This window comes from Podarcis gaigeae (assembly GCF_964106915.1).
Source record: "Podarcis gaigeae genome assembly, chromosome: 1".
In the NCBI taxonomy this organism is placed as follows: domain Eukaryota; kingdom Metazoa; phylum Chordata; class Lepidosauria; order Squamata; family Lacertidae; genus Podarcis; species Podarcis gaigeae.
Window position 1 is genome coordinate 81108172 of NC_139678.1, and position 20613 is coordinate 81128784.

Genomic DNA, 20613 nt, shown 5'->3' on the forward strand with positions numbered 1-20613 from the left:
GACAAGGGTGAAGAACAACTGGCCTGTGGGCCAATCCTGGTCCACCAGGAGTCCAAGCTGGCCCTCAAGACCACTTTCTCCAAACCACAGCCACCTGCCCATCAGCTGACATCACTTGTGACATCATCTGATAGGCATGAGGGCAGGGTTAAATTCCATGTTGGCTGTGCATACATGTTCCCTGTTGGGAACAGGGTGTGTGCAGTTAAATCCTGCTCAGTTTGGCAGGAGTCCATGCAAACCACTTCTGCATTCAGGAAGGGGTTGCATGGAAACCTTTGCTAAAATGATGCCTGTTTTAAATACATTATACCTCAGATCTAAGGTGCTTTAGGTCTGCAAAATTGAAGTGGATTAATCTGCTTTTTAAAATCTGCTTTTTTTAAAAAACTGACTTTTGGCCATTAGAAAAATGATGGGGAAAGTATGGGATGAACAAATTATTAACAGAAAGACATGTAAACACCTTGCAAGCAGATCAGGATGAATGTTCATTGTGGTATAACTGCCCCATAAATAAACAGAGCAAATGCTCAATAAAGTCAGGCATAGTCTAACTACCCATAAGCTTTGTAGACGCAAATCAATATGAATGCTAATAAAAAGGTCATCTGGAGAAGTCCTAAGGGTAGTCTCTGGCAGTGGAACACTAAGCGCCAGGATAGGAGTGCCTCAGTGAAGGATAGAAGTGGCTGAAGAACAAACCAAGGATGCTTAGCAATGGAGATTTGGTGTGGGAATTTTTGGAAGGGATAGATTGCGTTGACTGGTTAACAAGATGTAGATCCTACTCCTGATCTTCTCCTTTTCAGATTTTAATTTTATACTGAGTGAACCAAATTTGCAAGAACATAATAATCCTGGTCAGTTCCTTCTCTTTACCAAAATTCAGTAATGTATTGTTTCAGTTATAACCTATGAATAAAGAATACTTACATCCATGTAATTCTCCAAGGGCTCAGCGGCATTTGCATTGCCTTGGCTGGGGAAATACTTTGAGCCCAAGTTGTGAGGATGTTTCTCCAGGTATTTTTCCAGCAGCCCATGTTCTTTAAGGTTTTGCCTCAGGGATTTCCCTTTCCTCAGAGGGACCCTAAACAGCAAAGAGTGAGAAGGGGAAAAAGAAAGAAAGATGGCAAGGTGATAGGAGAAAATATATATTCTACTTCTTGAAGCTTGCAAAGTAAAGTTTGTTTTAGGACTTTCAGTATTTGCAATGTAGTAGGCCTTGGAGATCCTAGTCAAGAATGGCTTCACCAAGTTTTCTATAGAAAGATGGCACCTCCTACCCTAGGAATGTACAGGGTTTTTGTAGATGGCTAGCTGGCTGAATAGATAATTTTTTTAATGCTTTCTTTAGTTTTTGGGGGTAGAACTGGGAGACAGCAAAGGGTTTATGGCTTGCTTGGTATCAGAGACAGAGAGTTTGCTGAAAGAGCTTGTTGAACCAAGTTTAGAGCCTGGTTAGGATATGTGGCCCTCCAGATGTTGTTGGATTCCAGCACCCATCAGTCCCAGTTAGCTTGGCCAATAGTGAAGACTGATGAGCGTTGTATCTAATAAAATCTGGAGGGCTATAGCTTCACCATCCCTGGTTTAAACATAAGGCTGGATGTTTCTGAATCAGAGTGTACCTCCTTTCCTTCAAGAAAGCTGAAACCCCAGTACTTACTTGGTCACCAAGCACTGGGAGAGTGCCACCAAGCCCAGAAGCAAAAGCAACTTCATGATGTCTCCTTTATCCCCAAGCCGCTGATGAAAATGAAATGTGGGTCCCAACTGTAGAGCAACACAGCAGGGTGCTGCTTCTTATATACATGAAGCTCCAAGTCTTTCATATCGTATTTGCAACTCCGATAAGAAATGCAAACCTTCCTGATAAGATTTTTTTTTATGTCCTTAAATAAAAGGCTTAGAGAACGTTCCAAGTTCATTCATTTCCATTTGCATTAGGATCTTGACCTAAAAGGGTGCTGAAACTCATGTGACATTAAAACCCATCAGAACACAATGGCAGGTGTCAAGGGCACTTACATAATTCATTGTATTCAACCAAGTCCTACTTAGAGTAGACCGATTGATATACATGGGCCTAAGTTCACAGTGTCTATCAACTCCAATGGGCCTACTCTGTGTAGGACTTAGTTTACTAAAAAGAAAATATTTTCTTCTTATAGTACTCAGGACAATAAGCACAAATATGTTTTCTTTAAAAAAACAGAAAATGTAAGGAACTGTATTTTAAATATGCTGTTTAATATTATTTTATATTGTAGCACAGCAGCATAGCTAAAAATCACCTGATAGGTTGAACTCCTAGAAAATGTGGTAAATCCAGTCACTCATCCTTGTTATTCTGGGTGTGTTCAGAACACATAGCAATAAGTTGTCACTGGGAGAATACAACCCCTGCCCCTAAACTAGTATGTTGGTTGCATTTGCAGTAGTACTACGTGGAATCTGGTTGCATGAGTGTAATGGGAGCCAGTTTTATGATGCCATTGATATCATTAGTACTAAGGCACAAAGCTAGACCCTTTTTCTGTCCATGTGCCATTTTATGAACTTTAAAAAAATAGGAGCCAACTTTAAAAAAAATCTAGCCTCCCTTTCAAAGCATTTTTAAAGTACATGGGTTGTCAAAACTGGCTCAAGACATTTTGCTGTAACTCTCCTGTTCCAGTTACAAAAGTCAACCAGACTAGCTATTAAATCTTACTTCAGCCCTGGTGATGGACACTTTCTGCTGCACTTGAGGGCATCAGTCTATCATAGTTGGTGCAGGAAAGGCCGCTTGATAAACACAGCTCTAGTCATTCCTTGCCTTTAATCATCTGCTGCTTCACTCTGCCTCACGGTAGGGCCAATGCTGTGCATCATTTGAGTTGTGATGGATCTAGATGATACTTCTGCTCTGCATCCATTGCAGAGCAGAAAACATTTCCCCACACTCAAACCAGTGTCCTAACTTTCTGAGAAATAGTGGTTCCGTGATTGCGCACCCCAATATCACCTTCAAGGAGGCCGTCCTTTTCAGGGACGATGGTGTGCATCTTTCCCCGTTGGGAAATGACACAAGGTTAAATTCTGTTGTGTTGGGTTTGAAGGTGGGGTTGCAGCTGTGAGTGGTTGGCGGCGAGCTTGAGTGCTCGGTGGCGGTTAGGCATTGGTTTATGGTTTGGTTGGTTGAGGGGCATGGATTGGCTGTGCCTGCCCCTCTAATGCTGCTGCTGCAAGGGATTCCGTTGAAGGAATTGGGGGCTAACTATTGCTTGTCCACTCTGTCAAGGGGGCTCGGGCCATAGCAGTGAGCTCCTGGTTGCATTTGGGGTGAGGGCAGGTTCCCTGCTCCGCGTAACCCCCAAGTGTATTCCCCCATTCTGACTTTCGCATCATGCGGAATGTCAGTCTGTCCCCCATGGTGGGGGCAGATAGTTGCAACCAATGCCTGGTTGCATTTGGGGTGAGGGCAGGTTCCCTGCTCCGCGTAACCCCCATTCTGACTTTCGCATCGTGCGGAATGTCAGTCTGTCCCCCATGGTGGGGGCAGATAGTCGCAACCAATGCCTAAGCAACCACTCACAAATTTGTATTTTAATAAAGTTGTGGCCAAAATTATGCCAAAAACCTTAAACAAAAATTCTGTGTGATGTGTGAGTTATTGGGGTGGACCTGGGGACCTCGACACGCAAAGCGTGTTCTCCTTCATGGAGAGCACGTGTTGCGGTGGGGGCCACCAGGACACTCCAAAGTTGGGGGCGGGCTAACTGATCGTTGGCCACTGATGCGATTGGGGCTTCCCTTGTTGTTGGGAAGAAATTAATGTTGCCATTTATTGATTGACAGCCAGAAATGCTAAAACTCCTTGCACGAGGCTAGGGCTTCCTCTTTTCGCCCGTGCAGCGGATTGCCCGTCCCTCCCTCCCTAGAATAGGGTTGTTCGCTTTGACCTTGCTATGCCTGTCATGGGGTCGTCTGCTTTGGAGCGGGGGCCTGGTAGGAATTTTGTCCATCTGGCTGATTGGCTGGGGCCATTTGGTTTTTGCCTACTGCGTAGCAAATCGTCACAACTTGTAAGGTTGCGGTTAGGCATTGGTTTATGGTTTGGTTGGTTGAGGGGCATGGATTGGCTGTGCCTGCCCCTCTAATGCTGCTGCTGCAAGGGATTCCGTTAAAGGAATTGGGGGCTAACTATTGCTTGTCCACTCTGTCAAGGGGGCTCGGGCCATAGCAATGAGCTCCTGGTTGCATTTGGGGTGAGGGCAGGTTCCCTGCTCCGCGTAACCCCCAAGTGTATTCCCCCATTCTGACTTTCGCATCGTGCGGAATGTCAGTCTGTCCCCCATGGTGGGGGCAGATAGTCGCAACCAATGCCTGGTTGCATTTGGGGTGAGGGCAGGTTCCCTGCTCCACGTAACCCCCATTCTGACTTTCGCATCGTGCGGAATGTCAGTCTGTCCCCCATGGTGGGGGCAGATAGTCGCAACCAATGCCTAAGCAACCACTCACAAATTTGTATTTTAATAAAGTTGTGGCCAAAATTATGCCAAAAACCTTAAACAAAAATTCTGTGTGATGTGTGAGTTATTGGGGTGGACCTGGGGACCTCGACACGCAAATAGTGATTTCCCTCTTAGCCTTTCAAGTACAATTGTTGCATTTATGTGTGCTGTGTTGATTTGTATTAAGGTCATTACAGTTTTTCTTTATGCATAGTGTTTCATTCCATGAAAATGCATAAAAGAATAAAAATATATATAACAACAAATTTTAAAATGTACAATAAAAGCCATAAATCTCCAGAAAGGTAAGACTGGTGGCAAACCCAGATTTGTTGTAAGGTCATGTGACAGGACAGTTACATATAATCACATATGGTTATGACTCTGGATGAGGTAATTGCAAGTGAAGTGCTTAGAAAAGTTAGGGTTTTCCCATCAGACACTGTCATTGAAAGCATTAGATAACGAACATTATTTTCCATTAAAGCTATTGCGGTCCCGAACTGGCAGGAACAAGCAAACCCCCAGAAAATTAAGTGAGTTGCAATGTGGGATAGATGTGTAAGAGTTCTCAGGCGACCTTTACTAAAGTTATTGTGTTATTGTGCTGACTGGCCTGATAACTGCCATGCTGCATATCTGCTCCTTATTTATCATAAAATATGAAAATGGCATTGCAAATACTGTTTATCAGCTGTCTCCTGATACTCTTGTGTAGTTTGTTAATTAATGGAATTTAATTTTCATTCTCTGCTTGGGGACATTTAGCAGAGAGGCAGAGTAGATTACAGAACTCAATAAATTTGTGAAACTGATAAATAGTCACTGTTAGAAATGTTTTAATTTCTTGGCATCCAATGCCTCCAATCCTGTGCATCTCAGGTCACAAACATCAGCTGACCTGGTAAATCTGTATCTAGACTGGGGGTTGGGGAAGATTCTCATGATATAACATTCCTTCATTAAAAAAAGAGAGTAAAGGCTCTGATCAAACAATAAATGCCCCAGAAAAGGGTTGTAATTTAGGCTTCTCCCTGACACGCCAGTTTTCTATGTGTGGGGGTTTAATCTTGAGAGTCCCATTTGAAATGGTGCAATCCAAGAAGAGAATGATCACTTCATCTGCTGCTTGAGAAGTAGACCTAGTAATGTTCCCTAGTAATTTGACTCTTCTTCCACTTGCTTGTCTGAAAATGCCCTTGGGTAACTATGAGCCTAGTTGACAGGGCAGGTGTTACAGCTCCTACCTAGATAGAGAACATGCATCAGTTAGATTTTATGGCATTGCCAAAATTGTGACAATGCTAACTTGCCCAACAAGGTCTTATATTAAAATGTGTATATGACGGATGGAAAAGGTGCCACCAGCTCTATCATGTTTAATGTAGTATTAACCCAGATTGTTTACATGTTTATTGTTGGACAGCTGTAATCTCCCACTTCTCAGGGCATCCTCAATGTTTGCTTGCTCTCATAGCCCCTTGGTTTGCATGGCCTGGTTTGGTCATGCTTTATCCCTCCCAAATTCTTCCATTCTAACAGGTACTGCACAACTGAGTGAGCACAATCTGTGAGTAGCAACTGCACTTGCTTGTAAAGAGGTTTCTTTTACATTTTCTATTATACGTCTCATGGTAGCTTATCCAGGGCATTTGCATTATTGTGCATAAAGTATAAACAAGAGCACAGTGACAGTCAACTTCTGAACCAGAGGATGTGAGCAAGGAAACAGGAGCAGGGAAAAGAGAAATATAATAAGCTCTACCCACATACAAGGGCAAATTAGTAGGATTTCGATCTGGTCAATTTATTTGTGTGTTGCTTCATAAACTGAACTGGGGAAATAAGTGCATTTCCTATTCTCTGCAGTATTGATAGCTGGGGAGAAGAGAGACCCATCTCACTCATAACCTCAGCACAGTAGATTGCAGCTTACACCTCTTTACTGAATAAAACAGAGCAGGAAAGCCTACCAGCCAACCTGAAGATGGAGGTGAGATCCCCTTTAGTAACCATAGTGTTAGGTACACTCCAGTTCTTTGGACAGCGAGAAGTTCCAGGGGTGCAGCCACTCACCCAGGTTTGGTTCATTTTGAAGGAAATGATGCAGGGGGCATATATTATGGCTTTGTATACTTGTTTGTATTTATTTACAAATATTTAAATTGAGCATTGTTGTTGTTGTTTAGTTGTTTAGTCGTGTCTGAATCTTCGTGACCCCATGGACTGGAGCACACCAGGCACTCCTGTCTTCCACTGCCTCCTGCAGTTTGGTCAAACTCATGTTGGTAACTTCGAGAATTAAACTGAGCATAGGTGGAGGCTAAGCCAGCCAAAATCTACTTCTCCCACATCATATCTCTTAAGAGACAGCCAGGAATCCAAAATGATTTCCAGAGACCTCTGACTCTGTCTGACTCCAAACACAAATTGCAGTCTCCTTTAGTTTTTGTTCACAGGTAAAGGTAAAAGTACCCCTTGACCGTTAGGTCCAGTCGTGGACAACTCTGGCGTTGTGCGCTCATTTCGCTCTATATGCTGAGGGAGCCGGCATTTGTCTGCAGACAGCTTCTGGGTCATGTAGCCAGCATGACTAAGCCGCTTCTGGCGAACCAGAGCAGCACACGGAAACACTGTTTACCTTCCCGCCAGAGCAGTACCTATCTATCTACTTGCACTTTGACGTGCTTTCAAACTGCTAGGTGGGTAGGAGTTGGGACCGAACAACGAGAGCTCGGCAAGCCCTAGGCTCTGTGGTTTAGACCACAGCGCCACCCGCATTCTGTTTCACAGAAAACATCCTCATATGGGGAGGGGTAGAGATATCACCCCTCTTTCAGGTATGCTAGAGCCATTATTCCATTAGGCAGAAGGAGGCACATGCCTCAGGCAGCAGGTGTTGGTGGGCAAGGAATGGTAGCAAGGTGTTTGAAGACATACTGTGACTGTGTATGCATTCAACTTGCCTCACACTTCCTTGCTGCCTTCAGGTGCTGTGGAGAATGTATCCCATCACTGATGAACTAAGACTTGTCTGGCTTCTGAATGTGAGGAAACGCACAAATGCAGCAAAATAGGCCAGCTGTTGAGATAAATTAGCCACTCTATTCAGTTTTGATAGCAGCACATCACCTGCCACCTAACCAAGGAGATACTTGCCAGAACTACTAAGGTAATCTTCAGCAGTTTTTCCGGTTCCTCTCCTGGCCAGACTCCAGAATCATAGAATGAAAGAGTCCCTGAAGGTAGCTCAGTCTAAATTAAATTCTTTACTGGGAATGCTTTAATTTGATTTCCCCAGTAAGATAAGTAAATGAATACCATATTGAGTTTCGTCAAATTGTATTACTTGGAAATAAACTTTCTTGCTTTGTTTGAAGACTGCCAGTGATAAAGTGTCCACCATTAAATTAGCAGTGTTCACCAATGGTTAAAAAAACATGCACTTTCTTTCCTATTGGAATTTGGAAGCTAGTCATTGGTTATTGCCACTCCTTTCCCTCTTGATTAGAGAGCACTTTTTAGTACCCAGTATTTTTCCACTGAAGGTATATGGCTATAATCAAGTGACTTCTGAACCTTTTCTCTGTTTTTGATAAACTAAATGGATTTGAGTTTCTTAAATCTTTTGCTTTACATGACCCAAGGCAAGGACTTGAATAATTTTGGCTACTGTAGAAATGTCTGTTAGCATTCTTGCTTTGTTATCACAGGTGGTGCAAGGTGGTTTCCAAACAGCTCCTGGATGTTTGTCCCAATATCTTAACAGTGGTTAATGGAAAGTGTTGCCAGCTAAATGCTAACTACAGCAGGTCATTTGAGCCACATGGAAACACTATATTCGGCATCCTGTTACTGGTATGAATATCTAGGGGGTTAACTCTTCCAATGTTAAATACGTACTGTATCCAGCACCATGCAAAAGGCAGGAAACCCAGAACCAGCTCCATACACACTTTGAAAAGTTGGCTATGTGGACTGCATAGCCCATGCTAGTCAATATCAGGTTGGTAGACTGATAGCAGATGACCAGGATGGGCTGCACCATTCTGCTGCACATACTTTGTGAACTAGCTGTACTGGCAGAGCAGATCCTGCCCCCCAAGCCACTTCCCTTGGCTCACTTTCATTTCTGGGGGAAATGGAACTGCAGGAAGGTAAGCTGTGGGAGGGGGTGGGTTCTGCTCCCCCCACTCATGTGCTCCCCTTTTCTTTGAAAGAAAAATGAGCTCCACGCTCTCCACTTTGTATGTGCTCACTGACTTGGGTTTAAATAAATGGGTCTGTCATAATCATATGCAATTTGAATCAATCTCCTAAATCAGCTCCCTAGATATTCTCTATATGGGGTACCATTTTCCATGAACTGTGTTCTGCCATGAAACAATTATTTGCTTTCTTACCGTGCTCAGATGCCTAGGATGCCTATGACCTTCTCTAGCACAAACATGCCCATGTAGGGAGATCATCAGTGGCCGTGCTCAAATTCATAGGTTAAGTGGGTGACTCCCAGCGACAGACCTTTTTTTGATGCGGCATTCAGTAGTCGCACCTGCCCTGTGGAATGCCCTCCTGGCAGATGTCAAAGAGCTAAACAACTATATAATTTTTCGTAGACATGGATTATCATAATGCATTTTCCTACCTCACCTGTCTCTTAGTACTGGCATAGCTCTAGAGGAAGTATTAAGAAGCAGCTGGGCAGGTTAATAAGCATTTTGTTATTTGTCTTTTACAGCTGAAATACCAAATGGTGGAAGAAGCCATTCACATTAGTATTTTTATCTTATAAAGCTAGTAGATATATGTGTAAAAACCTCTTAGGGGAAGTCTTATTTTAATAGCTGGTGATTTTTAAATTTTTTTTAAAAAAACTGGACACTTGTCCCAAGTACCAACTTGTTTTTAATACTGTTGTGCTGGAAAGTCATAGATTTTTTTCTTTTATGTAATATAAAATAAAGGTAATTAGTTTTTGCTGTGCAGAAAACCCCCAACAAAACTGAAATCAACTGACACTATTAGCTTGCGTCCAATAAATTTAGTGCATCTACTCGGAGTAGAAATTTGTTGGACACAACTTCCCATGGTTTATGGGTTTATAACTCAGCCAAGTCATTGTTTTTCTAAATTCATATCAAATCTGGTTTGAGGGAAACACATCAAAACACAGTTTCCTCAGAAACAGCAGCATGGACATGGCTTGTGGCAAATGTTCTTCCCAAGCTAACTGGATGCAGAGTAAATGGGAGTTCCTACACAACTTTTGTGACATTGCTGTTGTCTCAGCTTAGGGCTTCTTTCGCCTTCAGGGTTGCTGTACTAATTTAGAGCTGGGGCTGGCACTTGGCTGGCTGCACCTTTTCTTAGCTGATGCTTGTCTTGACAGAAGGGAACTGGTGACTGTTAGGTGGACAGCTCCTGCTGCCCCTTGGACCACATATGAGCAGAACAGTCGACTTGAAATAAAGTGATGGTATGTAAAGAAAGAAAGCGTTTATTTCTAGTTATCTGAAAGAAGAATCGGTTAAAAACCAAACCAAACCAAGAGGACCACACCTAAGTTGTAGAAATAATGAACCAAGCCAACAGGTGCGCAGAAGATTTGCATTTAATAGACTGTTGAGTTTCCAGTATTGCAAGATGCCTCCTAAGGCGTTTTATGGGTGCCCGCATGGAGAGAAACTAAATAATGCACGAAGGGATCCTATATGGATTTCTGCGGCGCAATGCTCCCACTGCACCACCATGCTTTAAAAACTAGCTTTAAAATCAAATAGAAGACTAATATAAAGCTATGGCCAAACAGGTTTCAGCTTAGGTAACAGAGCCTCCCCAAGAGAGCGTAAGGAAATATCCGTCGCAACTCCCTGCCACGCGGCCGAGGGGAGGAGACTTCACGCCACGACTCTGCCTGCCCACCCCCGCCACGTATGACCCGCCCTTTCCTCGACCCCTCGGGAGGTGCGAGGGCGAGGAAACTCCGCCCACTCTCGCCCCGCGACGGACGCCCCAGCCCGCCGCGCGGCTTCCCCCGGCCAACAAAATGGCCGCGGCGGAGGTGCCGCACGCCGTTCTCATTGGTTCTGCCTGTGGAACATACCACCTCTCCTCCTTTAGGGAGGGGGGAATGAGCTTCGAATTAATCCCTCTCTTCTTGGTTCGGAGTAGAATGAGCGCATACAGTTTCCGGATCTCCACCGGAAGCCGGAAGTACTTCGGTGGCTAGGGATTCCCTCTTCTGTTCCGCTTTTCACCCCCCCCCCTCCCTCCGGATCATCGCAGGTAAATCGCGACCCTTACGGGAGTTTTATCACTTAACCCTTCCTCGCGCCGTCTCGCGAGAAGAGTCGAGCTGCGTCCTCTCGCTTCATTCGAGTGGAGGGTGTGTAGGTGTGAGAGAGGAGTCCTCTGTGCGGGCGGCACCTTCCCCGCCACCTGCTCCCGGTGGGCAGGATCCCACTCCCCGCCCCGTGGATCTGAGCGATGGAGGGTGGTAGACGCTTGGCTTCTGAAATGGCAAGAGAGGGAACTGGGTCTTGTACTCTTCTGGGAGCCACGCCTTCCCTGAGAGGGGACTCTCCTCCTCTTCCTCTTAGGTATTTTGGGATGGTTTGGCTAGGGGCAGCTTCCTTCATGCTCAAAGATGTGTCCTCTCATCACAGCAACACTTTGTAACTTCTTTGGGGGGGCAGGATACTCATGGCACTGAAATCAGATGCTAGTGTGAATCTCTGGCTCAGCTTAAAAGGGAAGGGACGCTGCTCATTTTCATGTAGCAAATCTGATTGAATGATTGTGTGCCCTTCCCCCCACGCCCTTTTGGCTGCCTCTGAGGTTGTGGTTAAAGAAGGGGAAAGTTAACGGTGGTACCAGAAATGCATGTGTATAAATTGAATAAATAATAAGTTATCTTTTACTTCTGAACTTTTTGCTTATCAATTACCTTACCCCCAGGTATATGTTTCCTACTGGCATTCCAGTGAACAAACATCAACTTCCTCTGTAGTTAGTATTTTCCTTGCAAATCTCATGCTTCCTCACCTGTCATTGACAACTGACCATCTATTGTCTTCCCACTCCTGAATGCAACATAGAAATGATTCCGGCAACTTTGTTAGTGCTTTTTAGGTTTTCTTGCTGATAGTTGTATTTGTGTCCAGTATTGGCACACAGCAAGGATTCATGCTAATGTTTATTCACATTCTGGACTTAGTGGAATGTTCTCTGTTTTTGCCACTTGCAGAGAACAGCTTTGTAGCTGTGACAACCCACGTGGATGACCTGTAAAGACATGTGCAAAGCACAGTTTTCATTATGCTGATGTAATTGAGTCTTGCCTGCATATGTGCACACCTTTCAAGAACTGGCATACATGGGATAAACCGTATAAACATGTACAAAGATACCCTGGAAAGATGTGGAGTATTTATTTGGTCCAGTCTGCTAAGGTAGCAAATGCTTCCTGGCTGGCCCCCAGAGTTCAGTAAGAGACTTGCTAAATAAGAGTGCTCACCTGTGTCATTGAGCACATTACACATTTTACAAGCAGTTTCGTACATTACAAAGAGGGGGAAATGATCTGCTACCAAGTGTATGCTCAAGGGGGTGTACACTCAATAGCATCTTAGGTGTACAAGTAAAAATTGAATATGTCTAGTGCCCCCACCTGCTCAACTTGTGGCACTAATCTTGAAACGAAAATCGCTTTCCCTCCCACAGAAGCGCTTAATTCATTTGGTTTTGGAGGCAGGTAGGCTAACAAGGTTGACTTGAATTCTCTTGCAGATACTGATGCAGGATCCTCAGAACCAAACCTGTGAAATGTTTTGCTTCAACAAGAGGTAGAAGAGCTACTACCAGGTAGTAACAGCTTATGATCCTTGCCAGTTTTTTGTTTGTTCCACTTGCTGTGTGCAAATTTTGGTTTAGAAAAGGCTAAAACTATCCAGTCTTAGTATCCAGTGCTCTTGGTGAAATTCAACTCGTGCAGCATGGCATCCATTTTCTCTCCTCCCCCTGTGCTCTCCGCAACTTTCCAAAGCTGATTTGGGATGTGGGGAGGTGGAGGGGATAGGAGAAGAAGCTTCATTGTGCTCACAGGAGTATGTTGTGTTGTTGGACCCATCATTGGATGCCACCCCTTGTGTTGAACAGAATATTTGGAAAATAAGGACCAAACTATTATGTGACAGTGGGAAAAGAGGGGTATTGTTTTGTTGCTGATACATGGGTGGAAGCGCCAGATGGGTTCTGCCAGTGGGCACCGCTGCGTCCTCACTGCCATCATGCCTCACCCCCATTCCATCCTAAAAAGTGTGTTTATATGTGTTGGAAGCTGCCCAGAGTGGCTGGGGCAGCTGAGCCAGATGGGCGGGGCATTGCTGCAGTACTTGCACTGACAGGCATCAAAGTGTGATGTTGAATTCCATCCCTTGTCTTTAACGAGAGTAGATGTGGTGGGACAGCGAGGGGGAGAAACTATGTTTGAAGGATCTGATAAACTGTTGAAAAGTCAGGTGTTAATCTGGACCCATAGGGCTACTGAGTTTGGTTAATCCTAGAATCAGCCACAATAGGCACATGCAATGGGAAACTGTGGCAGTGTGACTGAGTAATCTTTGTAATACATCTTGGCTGACAAGATAATGAGAAAAGCACCGCTTGGCAGTCAGCAGATGATGAAGCCCCAACATGACTGCTAGAGATGCTAAGATAGCATTACTCAGACACAGATTATGTTTTCCCTTGGAAAACACTGAGTAAAGAAAGGAAATGGAAAAAGTTTTTCCCACCTCTGATCATAACAAAAAACAAAGAGTAAGGTGGACTCACTCACTTAACTGAAGAAGGAAAAAGAACCACCAGATCCTTTGATAATAACAGGCACTGGTAGCTAGGAACTGTTAAGAAACTTGGAATGAGTTAAAATAATTTATTAATTTCACTCTTAATTTGGCAGTGTGGAGTGACTATAGGTTGATTGGGTAGAATTCAACATCACTCTCATCCAGTTGTGCCATCTGCGCAAACATTGCAATTTACTAAATGGAACAATCCTCTCCTTACACACTGTTTTGGAGTTCTCCCAACTGGGGCAGAGAGTGGAGGAAAGCCAGAAGTCCTTGTGTCGGGGCTTCCTTCTATGGGGCTGTTAGATGAATTCAGCTGCCTAGAGAGTTTTTTTTTTGTGTTGAGTGACTAATAAATCAAATTAACAACAACAAGATACAGTGGTACCTCGGGTTACAGACGCTTCAGGTTACAGACTCCACTAACCCAGAAATAGTACCTCGGGTTAAGAACTTTGCTTCAGGATGAGAACAGAAATCGTGCTCTGGTGGCACGGCAGCAGCGGGAGGCCCCAATTAGCTAAAGTGGTACCTCAGGTTAAGAACAGTTTCAGGTTAAGAACGGACCTCCAGAACGAATTAAGTTCTTAACCCAAGGTACCACTGTAATATGAAGTAATTCTATGTAAAGTATTTGAGATGATAATTGCTTTATTCCCTGCCCTTGTATTGAGTGCCTCCACTTAATTTGTTTCCATTGCAATCCTGAGTTGATTGCTGATTTGGCCTTACTTAACGGGGTGATTTCAAATCCTCATTTTCAGACGAGATTGTTTTTGTATACCCCTTATGTATACCCAGTTGGCTTCTGTTCTCCACAGGAAAGAGCCTCCTGCAGATGTTATCTCAGCATCTTTATGCCCATTCTTTATAATATAAGAATTTGACCTTTGGTGTGGCAAGAGCTGCCCTTTGGAGCTCACTTCTGTTAAATATATGACAATTGTCTTTTTGGTGCCTTCTGAAGACCTTTTCTTTTTTGACCAGCTTTTAAGTGTAGATCTTCATCCAACTCTGTATCTGTGCTGGATGTGAAATTGTTTTTAGATATGCAAGTTGTCTTGAGATAGAATCTTAGTTTTGTTATTGATGTTTTTTTTACTGTGAAATCACTTTGAGATATTTTATGGGAAGTGATTCATAAACAGAATCAAATAAATACTTTTAAGCAGACAAGAGCAGTATCTGAATCAGGCCTTGTGCCAACAGTTGTGCACTGACTGTTGCTAAATGAGCAGGAAGTATGGAGAGAGAGCTTGCCTAATGTCTCATTGTTCCAAAACAAAGGCGAGCCGTTTTTAGACTAGATATTCAAACAAAGGGAGAGAGAGCTACAGGACTGTTGTGAGTTTCTCAGATACTAATGATATAATATTGTATATGCAAATAGTTCATGTGTATACACACACACACACACACACACACACACACACACATATACACTCTGTTTTTCTTGATACTGGGTAAGGCAGCATGCTTCTGAATCAGGTGGTTGCTTATGCTTGCTGTTTCCTAATTTTGCATGCTTTCACACATAGAACTTTTCAGTTGTTGGGTTGCCTGAGTGTATCTGACACCTAAAGTGTTGCAGGGACATTGAGATTTCCATGCAGACCCTGCTACTTCAAACAGTGGGGTGGGGATTAGCAGGACAAGGATGGATTACAGAGTTTAAACACAGGGTTATTGTGCAAAGGAACACACTATGTACAAAATGGCAATGTCTTAACTGGCACGTGCATGCAGAAAGTGCAACATGCATTGGGACTTCCCTTCCCTACTAAATCTGGAAGAAAAATACCATGCGTTATTGGGCTAACATTCACATGTGGCAGGTATACTCTTAAATCCAACTTGCCAAAATGAGGGAGGGAGGAATGAGTATGATCATGGTGTGCCACTGTGCATTGGCTTTGCCTTATGAGGAAACAGAGCTTCTATAAACTAACAATGAAAATGATAGAGTCACCCTGCAGTCATATAAACAGGGTGGTAAAGACCTTTATTACCAACACATGAAAGGATTGGAATGCCTAGCATGGGATATAAAACCTGCTAATCACTAGTGCTTTCTCTTTTGACGCAGAGGTATTAATGAGCCTCCTAAATGATGATGGCATTCAGAGACAAGACTGTGGATGAGCTGAAGGAGCTGCAGGACAATTCAGAGGAGATTGAACGCTTGGCACTGGAGTCTAATGAGGTTAGAATATATTAGAATGCATCAGAAGGATTGGACTGAAATGGGGGCGGGACTTAAGGGGAGCCACCTTTCCCTAACAATGGCCTGTCTTTATCAGGTTCAGGATGTCCAGTTGGAAAGGGAGATGGCTTTGGCCACAAATCGCAGTCTGGCAGAGCGGAACCTGAAGTTTCAGGAACCCCTCGAAACAGGACGTGCAAACCTCTCAGACAAATATCAAGAACTGCAGAAGCTGGTCGAGCAATGCCAGGAGCAAAAGGCAAAACTGGGTAACGTTTCAGATCTCCTCAGCCCTGGATGGGATATCAGTAGGCTTCTCCCCCCGCCCCCCATAACCAGATTTACTTCTTGTGATTCCTCTTCTGTGTTGGGATGTATGCAGGCGAACCCTAGGGTTAGCCACTCCTGATCTGGAAATAGCTCCTGTTTCTTGACACCTCTCCCATTGCAAATGTGGATGGTCATCAAGGAGGGAGGGTCAATTATGAGAAAATATTTTGGTTCCCTCTTTTCTGAGCCTTCTAGCTGCCTGAACAAACTGATGGTGCACCATAGTTTCAATGCTATGGATAACCATAAAAAGTGATGTGCTTGTATATAGGCAACAGAGACCTCTGTTCTTCTTGATCTCCCCAATCTTCCTCTCTCAGTTGTGGCTGGATAGTTGTGTGGTGGCAGCTCTGAAAGCAATGGGAGCTGTGCCTTCAGAGGTGGCACTCTTCACATATATCTGCATGTGCAGAGTCAGGAACCGACATTGTCACTGAGATGGAGGGAAGGAGACGTGCTTGTTTTGCATGGCATTTTTAATCACCCTTCTTTATTCTTTCCCCATCCCACCAGAAAAATTCTCAGCAGCGATGCAGCCTGGCACCCTGTTAAATCTTCTCGAGGTAGAAGGGCAGAAAATTGAAGAAGAATCTGAGGTTAGCCTATGATTTAAACTCAAGAAGAAACAAGACTCATGTCTGATACTGTTTGTTAATACTGGTGATCTATTCTGAGCTCACCTCTCTTTTCTCACATCCTGAATTCAAGCCAGCATGAGAATCGTCTCATAATGTAGTTCATGTGTTTTGTTTTACTGAGCTTGTTTTATTTGCAAGAGTGGGTGGCCAGTCAGCAACATGGGCCCCATAAACCACACAAGCCTCAAGAGCTTATGGCACTCCAGTGCGGTGGCAAAATAGCCAAGGAACCTGACTGTGGCTTAGTGTCCGGCCTGCCCTTGTGTTTGGCGCTCTCTCTGTATTTTACCTTCCTGCTTCCCAGGATGGTAGACTAGATGCAAAACTGTGCCAAGGAACTGAGGGCTGCCAATGCACTTGAGGGGCACTATTTCATATGTGGACTTGTGGGAACCTGGTCACCGTTGTTCTAGAGCAATGGACAAGTTGCCTGAGAGTATCCAGTTTCTCTCACCACCCCCACCCCCTGCCTAGTCTTTTTCACTGTGAATAGTCATTGGGAGATGGAATGTGCATGCTGTGATGAAGAACGCAGAACCTTGTTCCTTACTGCAAATGAAAGCCCTGGTTTAATTGTCTTTTTACATTGCAGATGATGGCTGAAAAGTTCCTGGAGGGCGAAGTGCCTCTGGAGACATTCCTGGAGCAGTTTTCCTCCATGAGGAAGTTGTCCCATCTACGGCGGGTGAAAGTGGAGAAGCTTCAGGAAGTGTTGAGGAAGTCTCAGTCTTCCCAAGAGCCAGCCAGAAGCTCTGCGTTCAACCACCAGCGTCCTTCCACGATGCCTTCTGGGCCTGCAAACCAGCAGCCGCAGAATAGCCTGGCTGGGGGACTACCCTATCCTTTACCTTACAGTCTATCCCCTTGCATGCCCACCGGCCCTTCAGCTCACGGAGCTCTCCAGCCAGCTTCTTTTCCAGGAGCACCTGTTATGGTGGGACATGTCTCCTCCTCTCAGCCAAGTAGCCAACCCCCATTTCCAAATAGATCACCTTCGGGTCCTGGGTACCCACCTGTCTCTTCTAGCAGTTCATTACCCCAGCCTCAGGTAGGAGACCCATCTGCATCCTCTGGGTACTCTTGGTCTCCCTCCAGAGCACCCCCTTCTGGACCAGGATACCCTCAGCCCCCCGTTAGGGCTCCATCTACAGGACCAGGATACCCACAGTCTCCATTTTTTTCACCAGCGGGAAGGCCCCAGTGCCCTTATCCCACCCAGCCTCCAGTGCCTAGCTACCCCATCCCTTCCCAGCCTCCATATCCCACGGGTCCAAGCCCACCGTTTGGGTATCCACCACCACCGCCCCTGCCCCCTCAGGGCCCTTCTTGGCCAGGATACTAGTCCCCGTTCCTAGACAGTATTCTTTCTCATAGCAGCCTGATGAATTGATTTTTGCTAGCTACTGAAGCCCAAGATGAAAACTTGGGTGCATCCTCTTGAGAGACATACTTCCGTAAGCATTATAATGATGGCATGTGTGGTTTGATGCTGTAAGAGTTGGAAAGGAACGGCTGTGTGGGATGGTTCCATTTCCTGAGTTTCAGCAGGCAATGACTGTTGGCAGCCTTCAGTGGCCAGCTGTACTGACTAAGCAGTCCGTCCAAGCCATAGTATAAAATACAAATCTAGGCCTAGACACTTAGCTGATGTATACTGGCATTGTTCCAAGCAAGCCGCTTACTGGCTGCAGCTTGGATCTGGTCCTGTGCGTGTGTTGGTGTGCTCATGGCTGTGTGTGTTGTTTTCTACTTTACTACATTAGAGTATCTATAATACATAAATAAAATGAATTCTGCTCACTTTATAATTTCCACAAAACTCATGATGGAGAAATCAGGTCAGCATTTCTGATGAGAAGAGCATGTTTTCCAGAAGAGGAATGAATGAATGTATGATTTCTCCTGGCACCAAGAAAATTTTACTATTTACTAGACAGTAGATAGAAAGCACAGCCCAGCTAACACAAATGGAGAATGAAAAGCTCCCTCACCTAGCCTCAGCTGCAGTCGAGTGTCCATCAATCGGTCTGTGGTGGTCGTTCCCATAGAGGTTAGCTAATTTGCATGCTCCTTTCCTCCAGTGTGTTTTCCTCATGGCTTATTTGTCTTTATCCTCCCTTCTGAGGGTAAACAGTGGATGTATTAGTTGTACTAATAATTAGTATGTGGAAGGTGTGAGCTAGAGGATCTTGGAACGGTTCGTTGAACAATAAGACAGCAAGTTTAACTTTTATAGAAAGTCAAATTGCTCTGTGTTTTTATACATGGGAATAATGGACAAAATGCTATTGTTCCTCTTTCCATTGTTGATTGTAGTTTGCTTCACTGAAGCATGTAGGCCTCTGTGGCTGCCCTTTTTCTTCAGTAACCTCTTGGGGTAAGAGAGGACTTTGATAATGAAAGCCTCTCCCTCTTTGTTTGTTGTCCCACTTCAGTTGACAAGAAGAAACACTGGCTACCAATTGAGGAAACCGAGGGGATCTAATGTTGATCAAAATAGCTTTGCTAAGCACTTTATCCTTTTGCTTGCCCGTAATTTATTTTTTAAAAATAGACTACTAATGGATTTGACCCTGTAGAACGCGCCTGGAATTTGATGGAAGCAATTCCATATCTGTGATTAATTATGGTAATAAAACTTGGATGAATTGCACAGAAGCTTATGATTATGACTTTTGGAAATGGAGTTATGGTGATTGATATCTGATATTGATGCTTCTTTTTTGCTTGCTAAACATCTTCCCTTTGACTTCTAGTTTGTGTCAATAAGGCCTTTCACCTTTCATCTCACAGAGTCATATGTTTCCTTGTCGTATCTGACTGTTCCTTGTGTCTGCCCTACTTAAGAGATCCATTTGTGCGTCTTTCTTCCCCATGGACTAATAAACTTTGCCCTTCTCAACATCCTTCAACACCATGTTTCCTCTATCTTGTCCACTGCAATTTCTACCATCCATTTGCCCTTTCCTTATTGATGCATTTAGTGTTGTTCTGTTTCTGTATACTGTAATTAACCTCTCATATGGAAGGCACTGACTTTTAACTCTCAGTTCCCCAACTTTGATCTATTAGGTTTATCATCTATGCTCGGTTAGACTCTAACCTAACACTAGATCAGAGGTGATATACCTTCTTTGCTCCAAGGGCTGCATGGGCCACATGACAAAAGTGAGAATAGCCACCCCATACTCTTATACACACTTTCGCATGGATTAGTGCATGTCGACACATACAAGACAAGTGTGATGGGCCTTACCTTTGGCTGCAAGCACATAGTTTTGCATCACATATTAATACATTTTATGTAGGAGGAGATCTTGGCAGCACTTGCAGAGAATACATTCTGAAAATAGCTGTCCTATGTGCACTAAAATTAGGTCCTGGAGGACTGCATGTGAAAAATTCTGTTTGTAGATAAATATGGACAGTATTCTGAAAACTGACTATAGAAAGTAGAAATGACCAGAGCTCTAGGGTGGTTCTTATAGAGTCTAAAAGCCAGAGTAAGCCTATTTGTTCAATTTTTCAGCTTTCTAAATAAAACTTTTTTTTGTAATCCCATACAAATCAATGGAGTGGTTAAATTATCTAGGACAGAACAGGTTTTTTTTGTCTAGTCAATTTCATTCCAAAGGGAAACCACATTTTTGTTTTTAACTGCATTTCTAGTCTCAACTTTCTACCTTAGAACTTATAATTGTATGGTTCGCTGCCTTTTTCCTTACAACAACCCTGTCAGGTAGGTCAGCTGGAGGTAACACAATGAGCTTCACGGCTGAGTGAAGATATGAACAAAGATCTCTCTACTAATTCAACACACTAACCACTACAGCATGTGTGTAATTACATGTATGGTAATCTTTTAAGATACTAACACCATTTTTTAAATTATTAAAAAAGTTCTTTGGATCAGGAAGGGGGAATATTATTATTTAGGCACAGAGCATGGCAACTTCCTAAATTATACTGAAGTTCCACAATTATTTATAGGTTTTTACTGTGAGGATCATCGTAAGTGGTAGCTCTGCACTTCACAAAGAATTTCACTGGCAGCTTTCAAACTGCTATCTCACTTTGCAACTGAAAAC

General features: G+C 43.8%; 2 protein-coding genes across 3 annotated transcripts in view; one reads left to right on the forward strand and one right to left on the reverse strand.

Moving 5' to 3' along the window:
* The window catches only part of LOC310825964 (pepsin A-like), a 7089-nt gene extending 5266 nt beyond the window's left edge, over positions 1-1823 (reverse strand). Inside the window, 2 exon segments of the mRNA XM_083700254.1 lie at positions 933-1093; positions 1673-1823. Of these exon segments, the coding sequence (XP_083556380.1) occupies positions 933-1093; positions 1673-1728 (217 nt within the window). The 5' untranslated portion in view covers positions 1729-1823.
* Positions 1824-10543: 8720 nt separating this feature from the next.
* On the forward strand, positions 10544-19437 carry VPS37C (VPS37C subunit of ESCRT-I). Of its 2 annotated transcripts, none has more exons than XM_083699614.1 (6): positions 10544-10787; positions 12291-12365; positions 15441-15557; positions 15655-15826; positions 16401-16483; positions 17118-19437. In XM_083699614.1, exons 3-6 carry the CDS (start codon positions 15462-15464, stop codon positions 17865-17867), a joined length of 1101 nt encoding a protein of 366 aa, XP_083555740.1. In that variant the 5' UTR covers positions 10544-10787; positions 12291-12365; positions 15441-15461; the 3' UTR covers positions 17868-19437. The 2 variants fall into 2 exon arrangements, with proteins under 2 accessions (XP_083555740.1, XP_083555741.1); XM_083699615.1 differs by lacking the exon at positions 10544-10787 and adding an exon at positions 10876-11101.
* The last annotated feature ends 1176 nt before the right edge of the window (positions 19438-20613 follow it).

Coding starts and splice junctions, on each gene's coding strand:
- VPS37C (XM_083699614.1), top strand. CDS start 15,462: ATGATGATGGCATTCAGAGACAAGACTGTGGATGAGCTGAAGGAGCTG. Junction 15,558..15,654: donor TGGCACTGGAGTCTAATGAG/GTTAGAATATAT, acceptor TGTCTTTATCAG/GTTCAGGATGTCCAGTTGGA. Junction 16,484..17,117: donor AAATTGAAGAAGAATCTGAG/GTTAGCCTATGA, acceptor TTTACATTGCAG/ATGATGGCTGAAAAGTTCCT.